Here is a 20,451-nt window from a genome sequence, read left to right on the forward strand (position 1 = left end):
ACATCTCATTTCTCCTGTTGGAAATTTGGACTTGCCAAAAAATTAAGAAATGTGGGTCTGGGTTTTTTTGGGTTGGGTTTTTTTTTTTTTGTTTTTTTTTTTTACCTCATTCTGCTTTGTTGATTAACCCGTTTCTGCTAGTAAAATGAATTACCCATCTTGTGTCTCCCCTGTATGATTTTATCAAGGAGGCAACAAATCATGCTGGCTGCGATGGTCTGCACTTAAGTGGAATATGTAGTAAAATACAGTTTTCCTCAAATGAACTGCTGAAACTGTTAATCTTTATCTAAATGCCCCTAATGACGATTTTGTTCTCTGTGGCAGCTGGGAGAAAAAACTGTCTTCCAGAAAGCATTTTGGCAGCCAATATGCTTGTTAATAAAACCTGGAGAAACATTTGTGATTAATATAAATTACTAATTCACTTTTAATGCCTAAACGTGACAGTGACTAATTTACACAGTTTCGCTTCAGCTGCCACTGAGTACTTCAAGTGGGACTGCAAACAAAACACGCTGTTGCATTGGTGTACGTTTCAAAGGAAAACTACCAAAGGTGCAGCACTACAGATGAGGAACTCTGTCTCTGGCAGTAGTTTCTAACTGTGCTGGCTCATCACACTCTGCTCAAGCCAGAGGAAAAGGGTCAGCAGTGAAAGCTACCTAACACCCTCCTATTGTAATTTGGAATGTGTGGCACGTTTTGTACAAACATGGAGGCCAGTTACAACAGTGAGGCTGTGAGGTCGCTGTTGCTTCTGCTATCTAGTTGGCAGTGGTTTTTTTTAGTGTCACAATGGGAGACAGCTAAACTCCTCCTAGTTTAAGTTTGAAATGCAGTACTGCAGCAAATCACCTGGACTGGAGTGTGGGCAATTCACAGCATCAAGCATCAAACAGCTGTTAAGTAGATGCTTCATTCTTCAGAGGCAGTCTTGTGATTGCAGAGATTACTCCAGTGAGAACCAGGTAAGAGAGACAGCACTATCAATGGTGGAAAATTAATAATATCTGCATTTCAAGGCTTTAGACACCTGGTTTGACAACTGGTATCTTTGTTGTTATAGATGTATTTTAAACATATTGTTACACCTGATTATGAATCTGAACCTCAAATAGCATTGTATTTTGCCTGTTTATATTCAATTGCTAATAAAATAATTTTAGAAATCTTGTGAAGTATAAAAAAATTTGAGAAGAAATTGCTAAACAATAACCTACCTGTGTCAGTTGCTCATGTCTGAACTATACAACACTGCCATCATACTCAATTGAATGTACCTTTATTTCTAAACATATGCTTTGCTTCCACACTTCTCTAAGAAAGAAACATATTTTCTACAGTAAAGAAGTTCTTCCTGATGTTAATGTGGAACTTCCTATGTTCCAGCTTACACCCATTGCCCCTTGTCCTATCACTGGATATCACTGAAAAAAGCCTAGCTCCATCATCCTGACACCTACCCTTTACATATTTGTAAACATTGATGAGGTCACCCCTCAGTCTCCTCTTTTGCAAGCTAAAGAGACCCAGCTCCCTCAGCCTCTCCTCATAAGGGAGATGTTCCACCCCCTTAATCATCTTTGTGGCTCTGCGCTGGACTCCTTCAAGCAATTCCCTGTCCTTCTTGAACAGAGGGGCCCAGAACTGGACGCAATATTCCAGATGCGGCCTCACCAAGGCTGAGTAGAGGGGGAGGAGAACCTCTCTTGACCTACTAACCACTCCCTTTCTAATGCACCCTAAGATGCCATTTGCCTTCTTGGACACAAGAGCACATTGCTGGCTCATGGTCATCCTCCTATCCACCAGGACCCCCAGGTCCCTTTCCCCTTCACTACTTTCCAGCAGGTCAACCCCCAACCTGTACTGGTACATGGGGTTGTTCTTCCCCAGATGCAAGACTCTACACTTGCCCTTGTTAAATTTCATCAAGTTTCTCCCCGCCCAACTCTCCAGCCTGTCCAGGTCTCGCTGAATGGCAGCACAGTCCTCTGGTGTGTCAGCCACTCCTCCCAGCTTTGTGTCATCAGCAAACTTGCTGAGGGTGCACTCAGTTCCCTCATCCAGGTCATTGATGAAAATATTAAACAGCACCGGACCCAGCACCGACCCCTGAGGAACTCCACTAGTCACAGACCTCCAGCTAGATTCTGCGCCATTGACCACAACTCTCTGCCTTCTTCCTTTCAACCAGTTCTCGATCCACCTCACTACTTGATCGTCAAGCCCACACTTCCTTAGCTTATCTGTGAGGATGCTGTGGGAGACAGTATCAAATGCCTTACTGAAATCAAGAAAAACTACATCTACCGCTCTACCATCATCCCTCCACCTAGTCACTTCCTCATAGAAGGCTATAAGGTTGGTCATACATGACTTCCCCCTCATAAAACCATGTTGGCTGTTCTTAATGACCCCCTCATCCTTGATATGCCTAGTGATGGAGTCAAGAATAAGTTGTTCCATCATCTTTCCAGGGATGGAGGTAAGGCTGACCGGTCTATAATTACCCGGGTCCTCCTTCTTGCCCTTCTTATAGATTGGTGTGACCTTTGCCATCCGCCAATCCTCAGGCACCTCGCCCGTTTCCCACGACTTACCAAAGATGATGGAAAGTGGCCTAGCAATGACCTCCGCCAGCTCCCTCAGCACCCGTGGGTGCATTCCATCCGGACCCATCGATTTACAGATGTCCAGTTTGCATAGCTGATCCCTAACCCAATCCTCATCTACCAAAGCAAACTCCTCCTTTGTCCTGACTCCTTCTGGGGCTATAGAAATCCGGGGCCCTCGGGGAGAGTCTGCAGGAGTAAAGACAGAGGCAAAGAAGGCATTCAGCACCTCTGCCTTCTTTATATCCTCTGTCTCCAGGGTACCCACTTCGTTCAGCAGTGGGCCTATATTGCCTCTTGTTTTAGTTTTATTTGCTATGTATTTGAAGAAGCCCTTTCTATTGTCTTTAACCCGACTAGCAAGATTGAGTTCCAAGGAGGCCTTAGCTGTCCTAATTGCCTCCCTACATCCTCTAACAACTGTCCTATATTCCTCCCAAGCGGCCAGCCCCTCCTTCCATAATCCATAGATTCTCCTTTTCCACTTGAGTTTGCCCAGCAGCTCCTTGTTTAACCACGCCGGTCTCCTAGATCCCTTACTTGACTTCCTACTCATTGGGACGCTCCGATCCTGAGCTTGGAAGAAGCGGTCCTTGAATGCTAACCAACTATCTTGAGCCCCTTTACTGCCTAGTACACTTTCCCATGAGACTTCCCTTAGCAGTTGACTGAAGAGGCCAAAGTTGGCCCTTCGGAAATCCAGAACTGTGGCTTTGCTAGGTATTCTATTCCTCCCACACAGGATCCTAAACTCCACCATCTCATGGTCACTGCAGCCAAGGCTGCCATTGACCGTCATGTACCTATGGAGTTTCAGCTATGTCATTCCTTCCTTTTACTTCTTAATGCTGTTTATAATAAGGACCTAAGGAAGTCAGATGCCACCTCCATGAAGCACCAATGGCAAAAACTGGGAAAAAAAATCTATTCCCCTGGGGAAAAAAAGAAATAATGTTTTTTTCTGTGCATCACCAGCCAGAAGCAGATGATGCTGTTTATTGGCTGTTAAAACTAAGCCCTCTTCAAGAGGGCATTCTTTTACAGACCCCATGATGCTGAAAAAAACACACAGCTTTTTCAGCCTCAGGCTACTTTATTTCTGATCAAGATTTCTCAGTTGTGTACAGACAGCGTGCCCTGCTGCAACTGCCAGTAGGGATCCTGACTTCAGTCCCCATACAAGGCTTTATGCTGTAGGAGAGTGTATTCTTCAGTGCCCTACAGCTAAATGTCTTCTGCAAAAGCCTAAAATATTATAGTCCACACGCAGTTTTTAATGACACAGGCATCAAGATACAGAAAGATAACCAGTATTACTAAAAATAGATGGGTCAGAAAACATGTAAAAAGAAATTCAATCTTGTATCTTCAACAATATCCCCCCTATAGCTCTTAAAACGTAATATATGTTAAGCCATTCCAGTGTATTTTTCCCTGAACACATTTTGAATGCCATCACTGCTGAATTGTCAGGGCTCTTTAAACTGATTAATATACTGCTTTCTGATTATCCTTCAAATAATTAAGATCATTTCACCCCCAGAAGTTCAGCAACAGCAACATTATTTCCCATAGTCATCGTCAGGAGCCTGGTTACTTTCGTGCATAGAGGTATAGCACAAGTGAGATCCTGATACAGCTTCAAGCCATTCTTAATTCCCTAAAGCAGTGCTGTATCTAATAAGCTGGTTTATGCCACTTGACACTTTGAGTATTAAGTATCCATGATGCAAAAGGGAAGCCAGGGAGATTTTAGATGCAGTAAAAATCTCATTTGGCCAATAATGTAGATCTGAGGATGACCTACTGCTTTCCTGAGGGAAAGTGGAAACATTTGGAAGTCTGAAAAGATTTTTCTGTAAGTTTTCAGAATAAAGCACTGCTATGTATTTCTCAATACTCTATGAAAAATCTGATTCTATATGATTTATTCTACTTGCCAAGAATCTTGAAGATAGGATAACTAATCGCATGTGCCATTTTTGGCCCAGCATCTTGTCCGCCTTGTTTGAATAGTATAGATTACTGGGGAGTAAAAAATCACTGAGAATTCTGTAATATTCTTCTATTCTACAGCCTCCTATAATATCAGAGGGCTAGGTAGTGTCCTGGGTTCAGCAGTAGCAGTCATTTTTCTCCTTCTTAGTAGCTAGTGCAGTGCTGTGTTTTGCTTTTTTGGCCTGGGAACAGTGCTGATAACACCGATGTTTTTAGTTGCTGCTCAAATGTTTGGTCTGGCCAAGGACTTTCTGAGCCTCATGCTCTGCCACGGAGGAGGGGAGGCCGGGAGGAAGCAGAGACAGGACACCTGACCCAAACTAGTCAAAGAGGTATTCCATACCACAGCACGTCATGCCCAGGATGTAACGGAGAGTTATCCGGAAGGGAAGGGACTGCAGGGCTGCAGGAGGTATCGGTCGGTGCTCGGCTGGGGGGAGTGGGGCGAGTTATTGGTCGGCTGGTGTTGAGGTGTTGTATTCTTTCCTCTTGTTATTTCCTTTATCATTATTATTATTGGTGGTAGCAGTAGTGATTTGTGTTATACCTTAGTTACTAAACTGTTCTTATCTCAACCCGTGGGAGTTGCATTCTTTTCGATTCTCCTCTCCGTCCCTCCGGGAGTAGAGGGAGGGAAAGAAGGGCGGGGGGGAGTGAGGGGACGGGCTGTGTGGTTTATGGCTGACTTTGTTTAAACCACGACAGGTTGCTTAGAAACAAACCTATTTCTTTTAAATCCAAGTATTATTTGCGAAAATATGGGGTTTAATGTTGAATATTAACTCATGAAACAAGATCATTAAACAATTGCTCAACATGTGGAAGCATTTTTTCATTGAGGGAGCTTGGTTTTGGTCTATTGGTTGCAGGCAAGTATATACACTCACTTTGTATCATGACACAGACAGTATCAGCAAAGAAAGTGCTGCCTTGGTGGGTTAGTCTGAAGAACAGAGAGACTAACATGCTGATGGCATGGAAGCAATGAATAACAACACTGTTATTCCAAATGTCACTGCTATGTTATTTCCATCTCTGTTGGCGTCTGCTCCATGTTACAAAACGCGTACTTCCAATACAACAGCTCATTAAACAGGTTTCAGTTTGCTCAGAAATCAAATTAGAACACTGTTACAGAGTCATAAGTACTCAGATAATTATTAATAATACTCTTCACTTCTATGAGTTCTTTCATCCAAGGAATCCACATGCTTCACCTTATTAATCTTATAACATCCTAGTGAAGTGCCACTGCAAAAAAGCCTCACCCATAACCACCTCTGTGCCACATATGGCCTTATCAAGTTCCTAATGCTTCTTGGTGGTCTTTTACCCAAGATCTAGCTGATCTCTCTTTTTAATGTTTGTGATCTGATGATCACATAACAACATTCAATACATGCTTTATTTTCCTACAGAATAAACTGGCCCTTATTAGCATATTAGATGAGAAAGAAAAAAAGACAGGAGGAAAGAAAATCCTGTCTCTCATTTTTTCTTTCTGTGGGCACTCCCTTATTCTTCTAACGACCAAAAATCTGTACTTCAGTAGAATGCAACACAAGTCAGTGGTTTTCCTACAGGGATGAAGACCTTATACAATATGCTCATGAGACGGCTTTCAAAGTTGCAATTATATAGTATACCCTCCTTCATATATAAACAGAAGTTTATATTTATGCTGCTATCAGGAGCTTAACAGCTCATGAATTTCTGAACCACATGAATCCAAATCATCTTTCAACTTGTTATCTGAAAGACATTCGTTCCCTTTGAAATACTCAGACAGTAGAGACCAGCACTTCTGTGAGTTCTCTCTTCATTTTCTTATATGGATTTCTCCTCAGTCACAAATTATTCAACAGTTTTTAAAGCTCCCTTTGAGGATTCTAAGAACATTACCAGCTTCAAAATCTATTAGATGCTGGTGACAGTTTCTGCTTGCTTTCTAGCAGGACCAGCACTTAATTCTTCTGATGCTTTCTAACAGAAACTAGTCCTTTAATCTACACACTAGGCTAAGCATGAATCTTCTTTAAAGGTGACCTTCCTTTTTTGTGTAACATTATCACCTAAAAATAATTTTTTAAGTACACATTTATCAAACCCTTCCAATTGCTTTGATTTCATTCAGAACATCTTGAGTGATTCTATTAAACTAGCTATCAAAGCAGGATTCATAGTGGAGTGGCATCTCTGAGCCCACTGCTGTCAGAGCAGCACCAGTGCTTATGCTGATCATATCTTGATTTAAAGGTTAATTGGTTACCTGGCAATAAATAATGTTTCCCCAAAAGAAAAGGGCAGTTAGCACACTAAAAGTGTTTGTAATTCCCTCAGCATTAATTACGTTCTTTAGTTAATCTAAAGCTTTTGGTGTGAACCAGGATGTCCAGAGAAAGAGTTCTGAAAAGGATTTTCTGACCTCATGACTTCAAAAAGCAATGTGAAAATACAAACACCAGCAATATCTGCATTAAGTAACATCTGTCAAATTCAAGACAGATGGTTTATAATTTCCTGCAAGGCAAATCCAGTCTTCACTTTCAAAGCAAAATATCTGCTACTTACGTCAACCATTTCCACAAGTAGAAACAATTCTTAATAGAAGTTTAGCCTACAGAGTTAATACAGAGACTCCAGTGCCCACAGTATAAGCTGAGTATGGCTTGACAAGACTTACCATCAATCTGTTCTACTCATTCTCTAGAGCCTGTACAACTCTCTAAAGCTAAAGTCCAAACTTCACCGTAAGACAAATCTTTGAGTTTGAATCCCAGTATTGACAGATTGAAGTGGTGAAAATATCCAAACCAGGCCTTTTACAGCATATAAGTTACATGTATGAAGGAAAAAAAAACCCAAAACAACAGCCAAATAGGGGGTTTGGTGAAAGATCTTCTCATACAATTGCAGACTGTGCTCACTGGAAAAAGCAAAATAATCTGTTTTCATGTAGAAATGGTCTTATTTTGTCCTTCAGAAAACAGCTCCATGGCTATTGGTCAAGAAGCCAAATACAGATTAGCCAAGGATTTTCTGAGACAAGCAGCATTAGATGTGTACGAAATGTCCAACTGGCTGAACAAGTAGATACACAAGGTGCAAAATGGCTGACTGCAAGAGATGTCTACTCTTTATTGGAACTATAAGCAGAAGAACAGAAACTCCCAGGAAGTGTATTTGCTACTAAATTAAGTATTGCTACTAAAATGGAAACTAATTTCTTCACCACAAGTGTAAGGACACTCTGAAGAAGAATCAGAATTAAGTGTGTTAGTGACCATCAAGATGCAATTCTCCTCTGTATAACGGCAACTTCAAAATCAGGCTGACAGTGTGTTTACATTTACCCTGGCAAATGCACAGATAAAAGGTTCACTTTGCTTTCTCTGTATTTCCAAAATGGTATAATTTGCCACTTACACCAAGGTCAGTTTGCTGTCTAAAAGATCTGTCTTTAGTGGTATGCCTTCTTACAGAAAAAACGTATTCTGAGTGTCAGACGAAAAAAAATAAATAACCCCAAACAAAAACCAGCAACAATAAAAAAACCCCAACTAGGCATTTCTAGAGTATTATTAAACATTACAGTGCTACCCCAGCTGAGATACAATAACAAAAGTAACAGGTGACTTCCTCAAAAAAAAACATGAAGTAACCTTGACGCCAGCTGAACTGTCTAGAGGAACCTTTGACTGGTTCCAATAATCTCCGGGATGCAACTGAGTAGTAACACTAGTTTCTCTACATTTTCTCCTTTTCCAGCAGGAATTTCCTCAAACAAGTCAGACTCAAACCTGAGGAATACTACACTTAAGCACTCAGACAGCACCTCCTACCAGCAGACATACAGTTGGCAGTATAAACTGCTGTGTCAACACCACCAACTGGTTCTGAAAAGCAGGATTTCTAGGTCTATAACAGTACGAAAAGAGAGAAGTGTAGTTTTTTAGGGGACTCACATTTACCTTTTTCAGTAGGTCAAGATAACAGTTCTCAGTCTTCCTGTTTTGTGCTCCCATTACATCAGACTAAACCTCTGGCAAACATGCGAGATCTCTAAATCAAACAATCATCTTACAGTGAGTTGTACCTGTTCATGCATAACATTGATAACCACTGATATTAAACTGGTGCTTGAGCAAGAGCAACGAACTCCATGCAGCTGTTTGATACCATTTTTGAGCACATGAAAAATACTAAGTAACTGTTATTAAACTACAGCATAGACTTCTCAGTAGTTTTGTCCCATATAGTATCACAAGCTATTCAACTCTGCCTCTACAAAGTCACCTTTCTTAATTCTTGCTATAACAAAACCAATCATAAAAGAAAAATAAAAAACTGATAATCTATTGCAGGTTCTTGTTCATAAAAAGTCTTTGAGAAGTCTGAGTTGATTTCCATAAAAAATGGACAATGCCATTCCTAAGTTAACTGCTAATTTGTACGGGGATATCTACAGGTCCTTCCTGAGTTACACTTCTAAACTTTTGTCAATAATTCTTCATTAATAATCAAAAATCATTACCACAACCACCACCACCACCAAACAGCGGTGCTTTTGTGACCTCCCCATCTCCACAAATTTAGCTGCTAGGCTACCTGAAGAAAGCATTTCAGTACAGATTCTACTCCAAGCATCTCAGGTGGAAAAGAGGGAACAGGAATGAGGTAACCTGATGATAATGATTTTAAGGTATCGTAACAGCCAGTGAGCCTCCCAGAAATTAACTATTAGAGAACAGTAGGAGAGACTAAAAAAAAATAACAGCACAAACAACACAAACACACACTCATGACACATGGCAGAAGGGAGAAGAGGGAATAAGCTCAGCTTTACTGTCATCAGAGACCGTTACTGCCTCAATAAGAGTTCAAATTGAGACTTTATTAATAATCTAACTACCTAATTAATAGGAAAATTAAAAAAAATGCTGGTATTATAAACATTTTTTTTTTGTACTACTGCATTTTCCTTAAGATCTTTTGAATCAGAGAAGCATCCAGAGGTGGTTGCAGAGGGTGGTCTGACTACCTCACAGTTCTTAGAGGATTCAAACTGTACAGCAGGATTCAAACAGTTTCACAGGTTTTGAAACATGGTGAGGACAACTTCCAGTCACAGAGATGGAACAAACTAACTGAACAGAGACAATTTTATATTCAAAATTATGAAAATCACAAGCTCTCCTACAGAAGCAGCAGCTGTGACCATCAGGGTGGAATGTCATTTGAACAAAAGCCATAAGGAGATAAAAGTCAGAAATTTCAGGAAAAGAAGTAATTAATGCAGAGAAACAAGGATGTTGGTGTACAAAAGCAAGCATCACGAAAATCAGGGGAATAGGTAACAGCATGCTCTCTGGGAATATATTCTGTGAGGAACAGGAGTACAGGAGAGCTGGATGCTATTAAGAAGTGTATGTATAACTGTAAGCAGAGCTTTACAAACTCGGTTTCTTAATCACAAATTTAAGAATTATTTGAAAATATTATTTATAACCATAATTGAATTCAAATCATAAAAGCATACTATCCTGGTGTATTCAGGAGGAATATGGTTACACCAAAACTTCCTCGAACAACAGTCAGAAGCTTTATGCAAATAAATGGTGACCACAAAGATACAGCAATAGTGACACATCATTAAAAGTGATACAAAGAAACAGCATAGACATTTTGAAATAACATCAGAAAGACACATGCACCAGATAAACCAGAAAGAAACAGTAATAAAAAAGGTTACATAAATAAAACACAGGTAAGAAGACAAGATTTTTAAAAGATGAAAGAAGCTCTTTTCTCAATAACAGTGATGAAAGAGCTACTTAATTATGTTTAGGTAGACCACATGTAAAGCCTGATATCTGCTAAAACCTGCTAATTGCTAGCAAAAGACTTCCAAGATCTTGCAGAAAACAGAACAGCAAGAGGACTACAAAGAAGAGCAAACCTATCCGGTCTTTCTAGGAAGAGGGTATAAGAATATATAAATGACAATATTCACTGTGATCAAGTGACCAAATAAACTATACATATAAAATCTTGGAGGATAAGATGATGAAAATAGCATGGATTTCTCAATGATAAATCATGTCAAATACCTAATTCTTTAATGTAATAACCAATCACTCAGAAGAAGGCATAGGCTACAGCTTAATATCAGTACAACTTCTGACGCTACATCAGTGATGCATTGTTTTCAAGAAAAGAACAATGTGGTCTAGCTTAAATTGACACAGTTGCTTGGTTTGGCAACTGCCGGCAGCTTCTGCAGTAGCTTCTAACTGTCTAGTTCTTGCTATGTCTTAATTTTTTATTTCAACAGCTCTGATGTATTATTTGCCAAGTTGCTACTGGTGCTTTATTCATATTATTATCCATATTATTAATAAAATAATGATAATTATGTTAAAATAATGAAAATTATACCCTCGTTTTGAATTACATAATTATAAACCAGTGAACATTTTAGGATTTTTTTTCTTCCCCTTCCTTGCTTTTGTGTTCCTCTCCCTTTGCACAGTGCCTGTCGTGGTTTAAACCAATCCACACAGGTCGTCCACTCACTCCCCCCCCCGACCCTCCCCACTGCCGGAGGGATGGGGAGGAGAATCAGGAGAATGTAGCTCCGACTGGTTGAGATAAGAACAACCCAGTAACTAAGGTATAACACAAATCACTGCTGCTACCGCCAATGATAATAATGATTTTGCCCCACAAAACCTACACACCAAAACTTACATTCTCTTCTGAAGGACATTAAAATCAATGTCATACCACAAAGTATTCAGTTTTCCGGGGGGGTGGGGGGTGTGTGTGTTACATTATGTTTCTTTCTGTTTCAGTAATGATACTGTTTTATCTGTTTTAAGGCTAACATACACTAACCTGAGGTGAGCACCTGCTAAGAAACAAGTAAAACTTTACATTTCAGGTCATGATCAATTATTTACTTTCCGCAGCCCCTCACTGTTCACTCCCTAACTAAATAAAAGTTAATTTCTCTGTAAATATTTAATAATATTTTCTTCTTTCAAAAGTAAACTCAGTCAGTACTTGTTGATCACATCTGCAATGGTGAATTCACTTCAATGTAAATTTGATATAGAGTTTTTTTTCTTGTATTTTCCTAGAATGAGCATGCAAAGATCTAAGTTCACCTCAGTAATATGTGCAGGCAATGGCACAACAAATAAAAGTGTCATTTTCCAAACCACCGGTTCAGAAAGAGAGACAGTAATTGTTCTCAAATTATTGCATTTTCTGAAAATAATGGAAGAGAGACAGGTCACATACTTAAAAGGTAAACCATGAAGATCTTCAATAAAAGCACCTAACAGTAATTAAGCTAAGTACCTAACCATCCACTTAATATTCTGTCTTTCCAGAGGTCTAGACTACATGACATATTTTGTAACTCTTAAATAGAATATTCCAGACTGGTAGTACCTAGTTGGCCTTCCCCCTCTCCTGCAGAGCATGCAAAGGTTTCAGATCTGCTGAGGAAAGGAAACCTTCCCTTGGAAAGCACGAATTTCTTTAACGTGAAGAAGTCACTGAAGGTAAAACAGGTGGTCTCCTTAGCCTGAACTAGAGCCTGCTTACAATCTTGATGAGGAAACAAGGAATAACATTTCACCATCTTGTTTCTCCAGCACAAACTAAGAGAAAAACATTCTAGGATGGACAACCCTCCCCAAGAGGGCTTGTACATAATTATTAACTTAGTGCACAGTGCTTGCCTACAACTGCTGCAATGTCAGTATTGTTACTGTCTTCAGCAGAGTGAAGGATGAAGAAAAAAAATATTTAAAATACAAAATAGGGGGAAAAATATTTTTGTGTCTCTGAAACATGCCTAAAATTTAATTTCAGTGAATTAAATAAATAAGCTATTAGTAAATGAGTGTCTCTTTGCTGCTACTTTTTAACTATTATACCTTTAATTTAAAAAAAAACCCGAATTTCTAAATGCAGTAGGATATCACAAAGCTTTTCATATTTTCAAGCACTTTGAAACAATTATCTTGAAGGGAGCCCTTGACAGTTAAATGACTCAGTTAAATGAATGTTATAAAAGGTACATAATGATTTTTAGTGAAATATTGAATTTAACCACAAATGAGGAAAATCAGGCATAAGCAACCCGGGTGTATTTGAATAATACTGCCTTGCTTGAGAGTTCAATGAATGTTAACGGATTTTGTATGATCTAACATGAAACTATTAGCTAGAGAGACCAAGCTGAAATTTTTTGTATCTTTTTCCTTCACTTTCAAGTTTGGTTTTCAGCTTTATTAAACACCTTTTTTTTTTTTTTTAATTTAGAAAACCATTTTTTAGTTTTGTTATTGTGGGTTTTTTTGCTTGTGGATACTGATGCCATCCATCCCTGTGCTACCTTTTACTGTGATCATGTGATGGTAAACACTGCATTCCTTAGCTTAAGTATTCCTTCTTGTTTTACTGATGACTCTCAGGAACTGAAAAAACCAAACCCATATTAAAAAAAAAACAACCAAAAACAAATAAAAAAAACCACAAACAAACTCCAAACCAAACAAAAAGAAAAAAAAAAAAAAAAGGCCTGATATCAGAATTTTGAATCACTAAAAACAACTGTTGAAGTTAGTGGGAAGATTTTGGAGCGACACAGGTAGGACCAAGCCTACACAGTATAGATTTATTTATCCTAGAATGCTGTCCGCTTAACTCTGATATCTTTGCATGGTTTCTCATGACCATATAAAAAAACCAGCTTTAAATAACATTCCAGCTTGCTTTTTAAAGTTATGTTTATCATTATTAGTATTATTATTGTTATTGCACTTCAGCACAAGAACAAGGCACCGTTCTTTTGATGCTGAACCACCATTCATTAAAGGTCTTTATTTGCTGGGAGAAAAAGAAATTAATGGAAAACTACCCACTAAGAATGCATTTCCCTGTAGATAAAGAAAGGGAAAAGAAAAATTTCAATGCTGAAGAAATGATGCTGAAAAACAGGGATCATACATGCTCAGTTTCTCTGGTGAAATGAGGTGGAATGACTGTTTCACAGTAGAAAGGCCAGCTACGCATATGGAAGGCACTATTTATTGAGATCTACAGGCTGTCTATCTAAAGCTTTCAACTCTAGCTTAACACTAAAAACAGAAAAAAAAATATTGCTGGAGCAGTCAAAATTTGTTAGGAGTCGAAGATTCAGGTAAAAAAAAACCAAAACAAATAGACCAACAAATTGATGAAATAAGATCTTTTGTTGGAGGAAAAAACAAACAAAACAGCTGAAGCAGTATCAACTGCACAGTGGGGCCAGGGAATCAGTTTGCTTAACCTGTTGCTTTTCAATCTCCTGATGTTTTTATTTCCGTATCCCCAGATCATATCCTGCATGTACTCTGGGTGCCTGGAGCAGCCCGATGTAGGCCTCCTTGAAGGAGAGGGCAGAGCTCTGAAGGGTCTTCCCAACTGCTTTGAGCAGCGGGTGTAAAGGAGCTTGAGCCCATTCACACTCTGCTGCTTGTCACCTGTTCCCACATCACCTACCCTGGCAGAAACAGCTTGTTTAAGAAAAACAGGGTGTGGAAAGGAAGGAAATAAAAAAAGCCACTTGGCTCTATACTAGAAACATGCACGCTAAAAAATTAAAACTTTAAATATCACTGGAGTACTCGCATCAGTAGCCATACCACTTAGAAACTAGACAGACCTCACTGCCTTTGGGTAATTACTATTACAGAGACAAGAGCATCTTAACTGAGCAAAGGATTAATTCTTTTTGTCATATTTGTGGACAGCTCCTATCCTACCCTTCTTGTCCCTCCCTCCTCCTTTGCCACCTCAGAATGCTGGAACATAATACTGTGTTTTGCTTTAAAAGTCAGCCACGGTTCAGTGAACAGGCTGACATGCTATTTCATGTGAGAAAAGAACCTGTGATTTAATCTCAGTTTCACTAGCTAGGTTCCTAGCTAATATGTCTGGGGATAGTTAAGCCTGCATTCACTGTAAGAGATCTGCATTATACAGAATTTGGCCCTCTGTATTTCCATACCGCATAGATGAAAAATTAGCTAGGTTTCTTGCATCTGCTGTGCAACAGTGGTAAATCTCTATATACTCACAGATGTAGAAATATTCCCGGCCTGGCCTGAACTCAAATCCTAGAGAGAAGGGCGTGAAGAGCTGGAACTTTTCCGAGAACTTCAAAGGTCCATTTGGGGAATGTGGCCGATTACATTCCCACCTCTTGAACCCTTTGGAGGTGTGATCGCAGGAGCTGTAGCCATCAAAGTTCACCATGTACAGAACATAGCGTTCGGTCTTATCTTCCGGAACTGAATCTTCGTAGTGAGGGCAGAACACATCCAGGTAGTCATTGATGCAGACATCGATGTGGTAGTCGCCCCGCTGGAATCTAAAAATCACAGGAAGAGTTTAGATGTAAGCATAGTTAACTCAGGATGACCTTGTTGCAGGGTAACATTCTCATGAAAGGGGCAGCACTAATGACACTTTAGCTGTGAGCATTTTTACTCAGAAATAGTCCTTACAATTCACGAGAGCTATCAAAGACAGCTTATGCAAGACTATGATCTTACAACCTTCTGGATAAAAATCTTGCTCTTTGCTTTTACAAAATGAGTTCCTTGCTAATGTTCACCAAGCTATAGCTACTTTTCCCTACAGTTTATTGAATAAACAAACAAAATTGTGGCTTTTCTTTTGGTTGTGGCTGGTTTTGGGTTTTTTTTGTTTGTTTGTTTTTTGTTTTGTTTGTTTGTGTTTTTTAATTGAAGGAACAAGCAAGAAACAGAGAAGAAGCTAAAACTGTATGAGCTTCCCTAAATCAGCATCTGTACAAACATCTACATATGCATGCATATAAATAACCCAAACATACTCTCTTCTCTGAATCAGGCAGCAATCACCCCTGTGTTGAAAGCTGATTTGAGTGTGAGTACTTACAGTTACAACAAGAGCACAAACAGGTTTACTCTTTCTCCACGATTTGCAGCAGTTTGTCAAGATGCAAGGAAAAGCCTGTATTGCTTTGTAAAGATACTGAAAAGCAGTACATTTCCTTTGCCAAAAGTACACAGTGGAGACATTGCTCTGTTCAGATAAAAGGATTCTGGTATACGAATTATCAGCACTCAGCCTAATGTGACAGTTCTGAGCGCCAGCTGAGAAATGCAGTACAAGGCACCAGCCCAGATGCACTTTATTATTACTACTATTATTACTGAGGACTTCTTAGAGATGTGGGATTATTGTTTTCCTGGTGATGGGGAGGGTGTCCTTTTTTTATCCCCTCCATGTTTCACTTACATTGCTTCTCTAATTCTACGGCACAGTATCTGGAAGAAACCATGGGAACAAATTCACTGCCTCCATGGGAGCTTACACCATGATGGATTTAATGATTCCATAAACCACGTCTGTACATCTACCATAAACCACGTCTGTACATCTATCAAACTCCCTGGGGTGGCCAAAGAAACCAAACACTGACCTACTCCACTTCAGGCTGACTGGGCTACTCGTAGCTTCTCTTTTTCACGGCTGCAGTTGTCAAGTGTACCACAGAGCAATAAAAAGGCCATGACAGATTTAACTATAATACTTCTTTTTAGCTGAGGGGCATATTTTAAACACCTGATGGGCTTGAAATCTGCCATCTGGATCCTTCTATCTAATTTCAGAGAAAAAGCAATGATCTGCTGGCCCTCCAAGGATGAATTCAGAGCAAACTACACCTTTTCATATCCCTACAATAATTTAACTTCAATCAAATAGCTTTTTAGAGGGGAAAAACTGAACACGCATCAAAGCATGATATATCTGTATAATTTCAGCCAGTGCACAGCCTCACAGTTCCACTCTGTAACATGGAAAAGCCTCTCTGAATCACAGTTCTTCCAGAAGAATTTACATTTATCTAAATCATTAGTTAAAAATGTAGTTTTGTACTCCAGTGCTTTCAAAACCTGTCACCTGAAAGATACTGTCTTAACAGATTCACAATAATGTACTGTTTTCAAATTGGTGTCTGTTCGCTGTATCAGCTAACAGTAAACCATTTCTTACAGGTAATGGAAAAGGTATCTAACAAGTTATGAATAAGAAAGCCACACTCTGGCAATGATTTTCTTCTTTTATTACAGTTTTAATAAGTAGAAATGAATATCTATTTTTATATGTGTGTGTGTTTGTGTGTGTGTGCTTTTTTTTAAACCACGCAGGTGACAGACAATGCAGCTTTCTTAAGGGATTCTCAAAGTTACCTCTTATATCAGCTTGTGCCTTGCCACAATAATGCCTAATTACAGTTTTGTGACAGAACCTATATGTTTTCAGAACTATCCTTATGTAACTGAAGACATCCAGGATCAGCATGCTCTCCTTAACATCAGACTTTCACAACACAAATGACCTTGTATGAATTGCTTCTCTTCATTTTCTAAAGTTAATGGAGAGAAATAGGAACTTCTTGAGTCCAATTCATCTGGCTTGTTTAGGCCCAATGTACACCGGAATTAGATTGATCATACTCTAGAAGCAGATATTTCTCCCCTTTAACCAAAAGGAGAGTCTAGACAGACATTTTCCAGACAGAGTCTGTATTCTAAACAGTGAATTTGAAGGAAAGAATCCAACTGCACAGGCTATAATAATGTATATGATAAATACAAAGAGACAGAAAACTACATTTGTGATCACATCTTAAACCCCTGTTATCAATGGAATCAAACTTGCAATCTGCACCAGGTGAGCTGTTCTACTCAATAGTGCACACAAACTGCTCATCTGACTCCCTTCTGACAAAGTCCCCTACTGTATTCTTGTTAACAAACAAAACCTCAACACAACCATCCTTTTTGATAACTCATAATTTAGTGGATTCATTCTTATTTCTGATTTCTGAAGTGCTGGCACAGTTGTGTGACCACGGCCTTGTCAGAAACATGGAAAGTAAGAAGCAAGCATTGCCTGCAAAAAGGTCTGAGGATAAAGTATACAATCAAGTCCTATTTATCAGTGTCCTTCCTTTCCAGCTCTCTCAATATTTTCATTCCACAGTCATTCCCCATAGCCAGAAGGTGTTTACATTTATGTGTCTAAGACTGGAGAAGATGGTGCCTATTTTAAGTGATCTAAACTGGCCTTTTAGGCTGAATTGCTGGCACAGCTGTGAACCTGCTGCAGGGAAAACACGTACCAAGCAGCTATGAGTGCAGACTCTTCACTCCATATAGTAAGAGCAATACTGAAAAAAGGTTATTAGCCAACTAAGAAACAGCAGCCAGGTATTTATTTCCCCTCTTGTAATACCTTTCAAAAGTCAGTAATCAAAACCTCAGCAAGTGTACTGAAGAGATGTAGAACTAATTTTATTTTTCAAAAAAAGTATAGTACCTCCAGTGTGCCTCTTGGAATGAACTGAGACCATTCTTATTTCCCCAGCTGCAAGGCAGTGTGTTGCATTTAGCTTCTTTAAGAGGAAACACAAAGGCCTCTAACATGATCAGAAAGGCAACAGATAGTCATGAGTAACTCGCAAAAAATTAATCAGCTGAGACTCCTTAAAGCTTTTAAAGGAAACAGTCCAGAAACACACTTCCAAGAATTTTAAACACGCATCTGAGCAGAAAACACTCAACATTCACAGGCTCAAAACCTTTTATTAGTAGTGTAACGTCAGGTACTGGAGTGAAACAAAAGTTCCACTTCAAATTAAAGCATTTATCAATGTTTAGCCACCTATATACGTTAAGGAGCACAACATATGAAGGGAAGATAGAGTCCATTAACAAATACACAGGAATAACAGATACCCTGTTGACTACATTTAAGGTTTAATAAATCTGTTTCTTTTTCCAGTTCCATCCGAAATAGAAAACTTGATTTCCTGCTCTCTCTAATAATGCTACTGATGTACTTTTCCTTTACTCAGCTAGGTCTTCAAACTTTCAGGTAGATCTTCATTTGCACTCCACATCCTTCTGGAACCACGTGGTAATCAGGATCTTCATACAAATCTCATTACAAGTCTTATCTAGATTTTATGTAACAGAACCCTGTGTTCTGGTATAAACCAATCAAAAGACTTCTCTGAAAGCCTGACAGGATCTACAGGCCTTCTGCAAATAATGTCATCTGTCTCTGTGCACTCTGGCTTAAACACAGCAAACACCAAGCCATTATTCAAAGATAATTAACCTTTGTTTTTTGTCAGATGGCATTCAAAGAGTGTCTTGGAAATGTGTACAGTACCAAGCTAGCTATTAGGTGGTAGGGCTATAAAAGCCATTTTGAAGACAGATAGTCAAGTAGCTTCTAAACCTAAACATTTCCATAAGCAACAATCATCTTGCTACGCAAACTTGCATACTGCTTCCAGTAAAGACAGTCAAACAAATGTTTCTGTGTCTGGCTCGACTGCCACTGATGAAATGGTCAGGTATTCAGAACTCAGAGAAAGAACTTCATGGTAATTTTAACCACAGAAACACAAGACTAGCAAAACATTTTCAGGGTAATTAATGCCTTCTGTATTCTGTTTATCCATTAGCACAAGTACACAGACTGTGTGCATGCTTCTCTTCATAATTTTGAGTTCTGAAGCATCTGTGGCTTATCTTGAATTTAATAACTTTGCTGGTCACTGAAAAAAAATGACAATTTATTTAAGCACATATTTAGAATACAGCAACAGTTTTGTTTGGTTTTGTTTCTTTCTTCCTTCCTTTCTTGGAATAAACACTATAAAAATCCAGTTTAAGAAGAGCAAATAACATTAATTGCCCATTCATTCAGATAGATGAAAAATTGCAATAACTTCTGCTTGTTGCTTCCCATACAAATTTGATTAGCTATATTCCATCACCCTTCCTGTAAAATCGACACACCAGATGCTCTGCTTCAAGTACCGGAAAATTTTCCTTCTACTATGTCAACCTTTCTTTATTTGGAGTATGTTCTGTCAAATGAATGTGGCAAAGCTTCACTGTGAGCAAGAGAAGACTTCAAATACCTGCTCTGACAATGAATTTTGAAATTCTGGTCTTCAGTCTGGCATCGGAAGGGATCAGATGCAATTCTGCTGCCTGGAGCTTGCACAGCCTATAACATCAAATTACAGAGGACACTACCACTGCTGAACGCCTTACACCAGCTGCCTTGCTCTCAAATAATAATCTAAAATTCAAAGCAACATCAACTAAATTCTCTGAATGCATTCATTCTTGGGATAAATACAAAACACTATTACCCATAGTTCTTCAGAAACAGTACAGCAAAAAATTACTGGTCCTGTTTCCTAAGTTAAAAAGGCTTCTGTGAGCAGCACATGCATACCCCAGTAACTGCTGGTCAATCAGCTCCTCTTTTTTTACTTTTACTGTTTTGTGCGGGTTTTTTAAACCAGTTTTAATAAAATTTAATGGAGACAGGTCTCAGAGAGACGTCCAATCCTAAAAGTATCATGAAAAAGTCAGCTAGATGTATCCCAACAAAGGCTGATTCAACGTAGATTAAATGTTATTAGACAATAGAAACACCTCTTACAAATGCTCTAAACTCAGGAAAAGCTACAGAAGTAGGTTGAAAATTATGTTTATTACTGTTAGCTACTTGTGAAACTATTTGCTTAAATTAACAACAGAGAGATGAATATAAAGTACCTATCTGTATATGCAATAATACACAAACCCCCAAAATTTTCTGGAAATGTTAACATTCTTTAAAAGGACAACATTTTAATTGCTCTTAGGATCTGATTATATCAGTTATTTACCATTCCACACTAGTGAGCTTACTC

The 20,451-nt window shown here is 38.9% G+C and overlaps 1 protein-coding gene across 2 annotated transcripts in view; it reads right to left on the bottom strand.

Moving 5' to 3' along the window:
• EFNA5 (ephrin A5) overlaps positions 1–20,451 on the bottom strand; it is a 227,370-nt gene that overhangs the window by 27,722 nt on the left and 179,197 nt on the right. For both annotated transcript variants that reach the window (XM_065662730.1, XM_065662729.1), the window contains exon 2: positions 14,753–15,045. In XM_065662730.1, the coding sequence (XP_065518802.1) occupies positions 14,753–15,045 (293 nt within the window). The remainder of the gene's footprint in view (positions 1–14,752; positions 15,046–20,451) is intronic.

Source organism: Lathamus discolor, chromosome Z (assembly GCF_037157495.1).
Source record: "Lathamus discolor isolate bLatDis1 chromosome Z, bLatDis1.hap1, whole genome shotgun sequence".
NCBI lineage: Eukaryota > Metazoa > Chordata > Aves > Psittaciformes > Psittacidae > Lathamus > Lathamus discolor.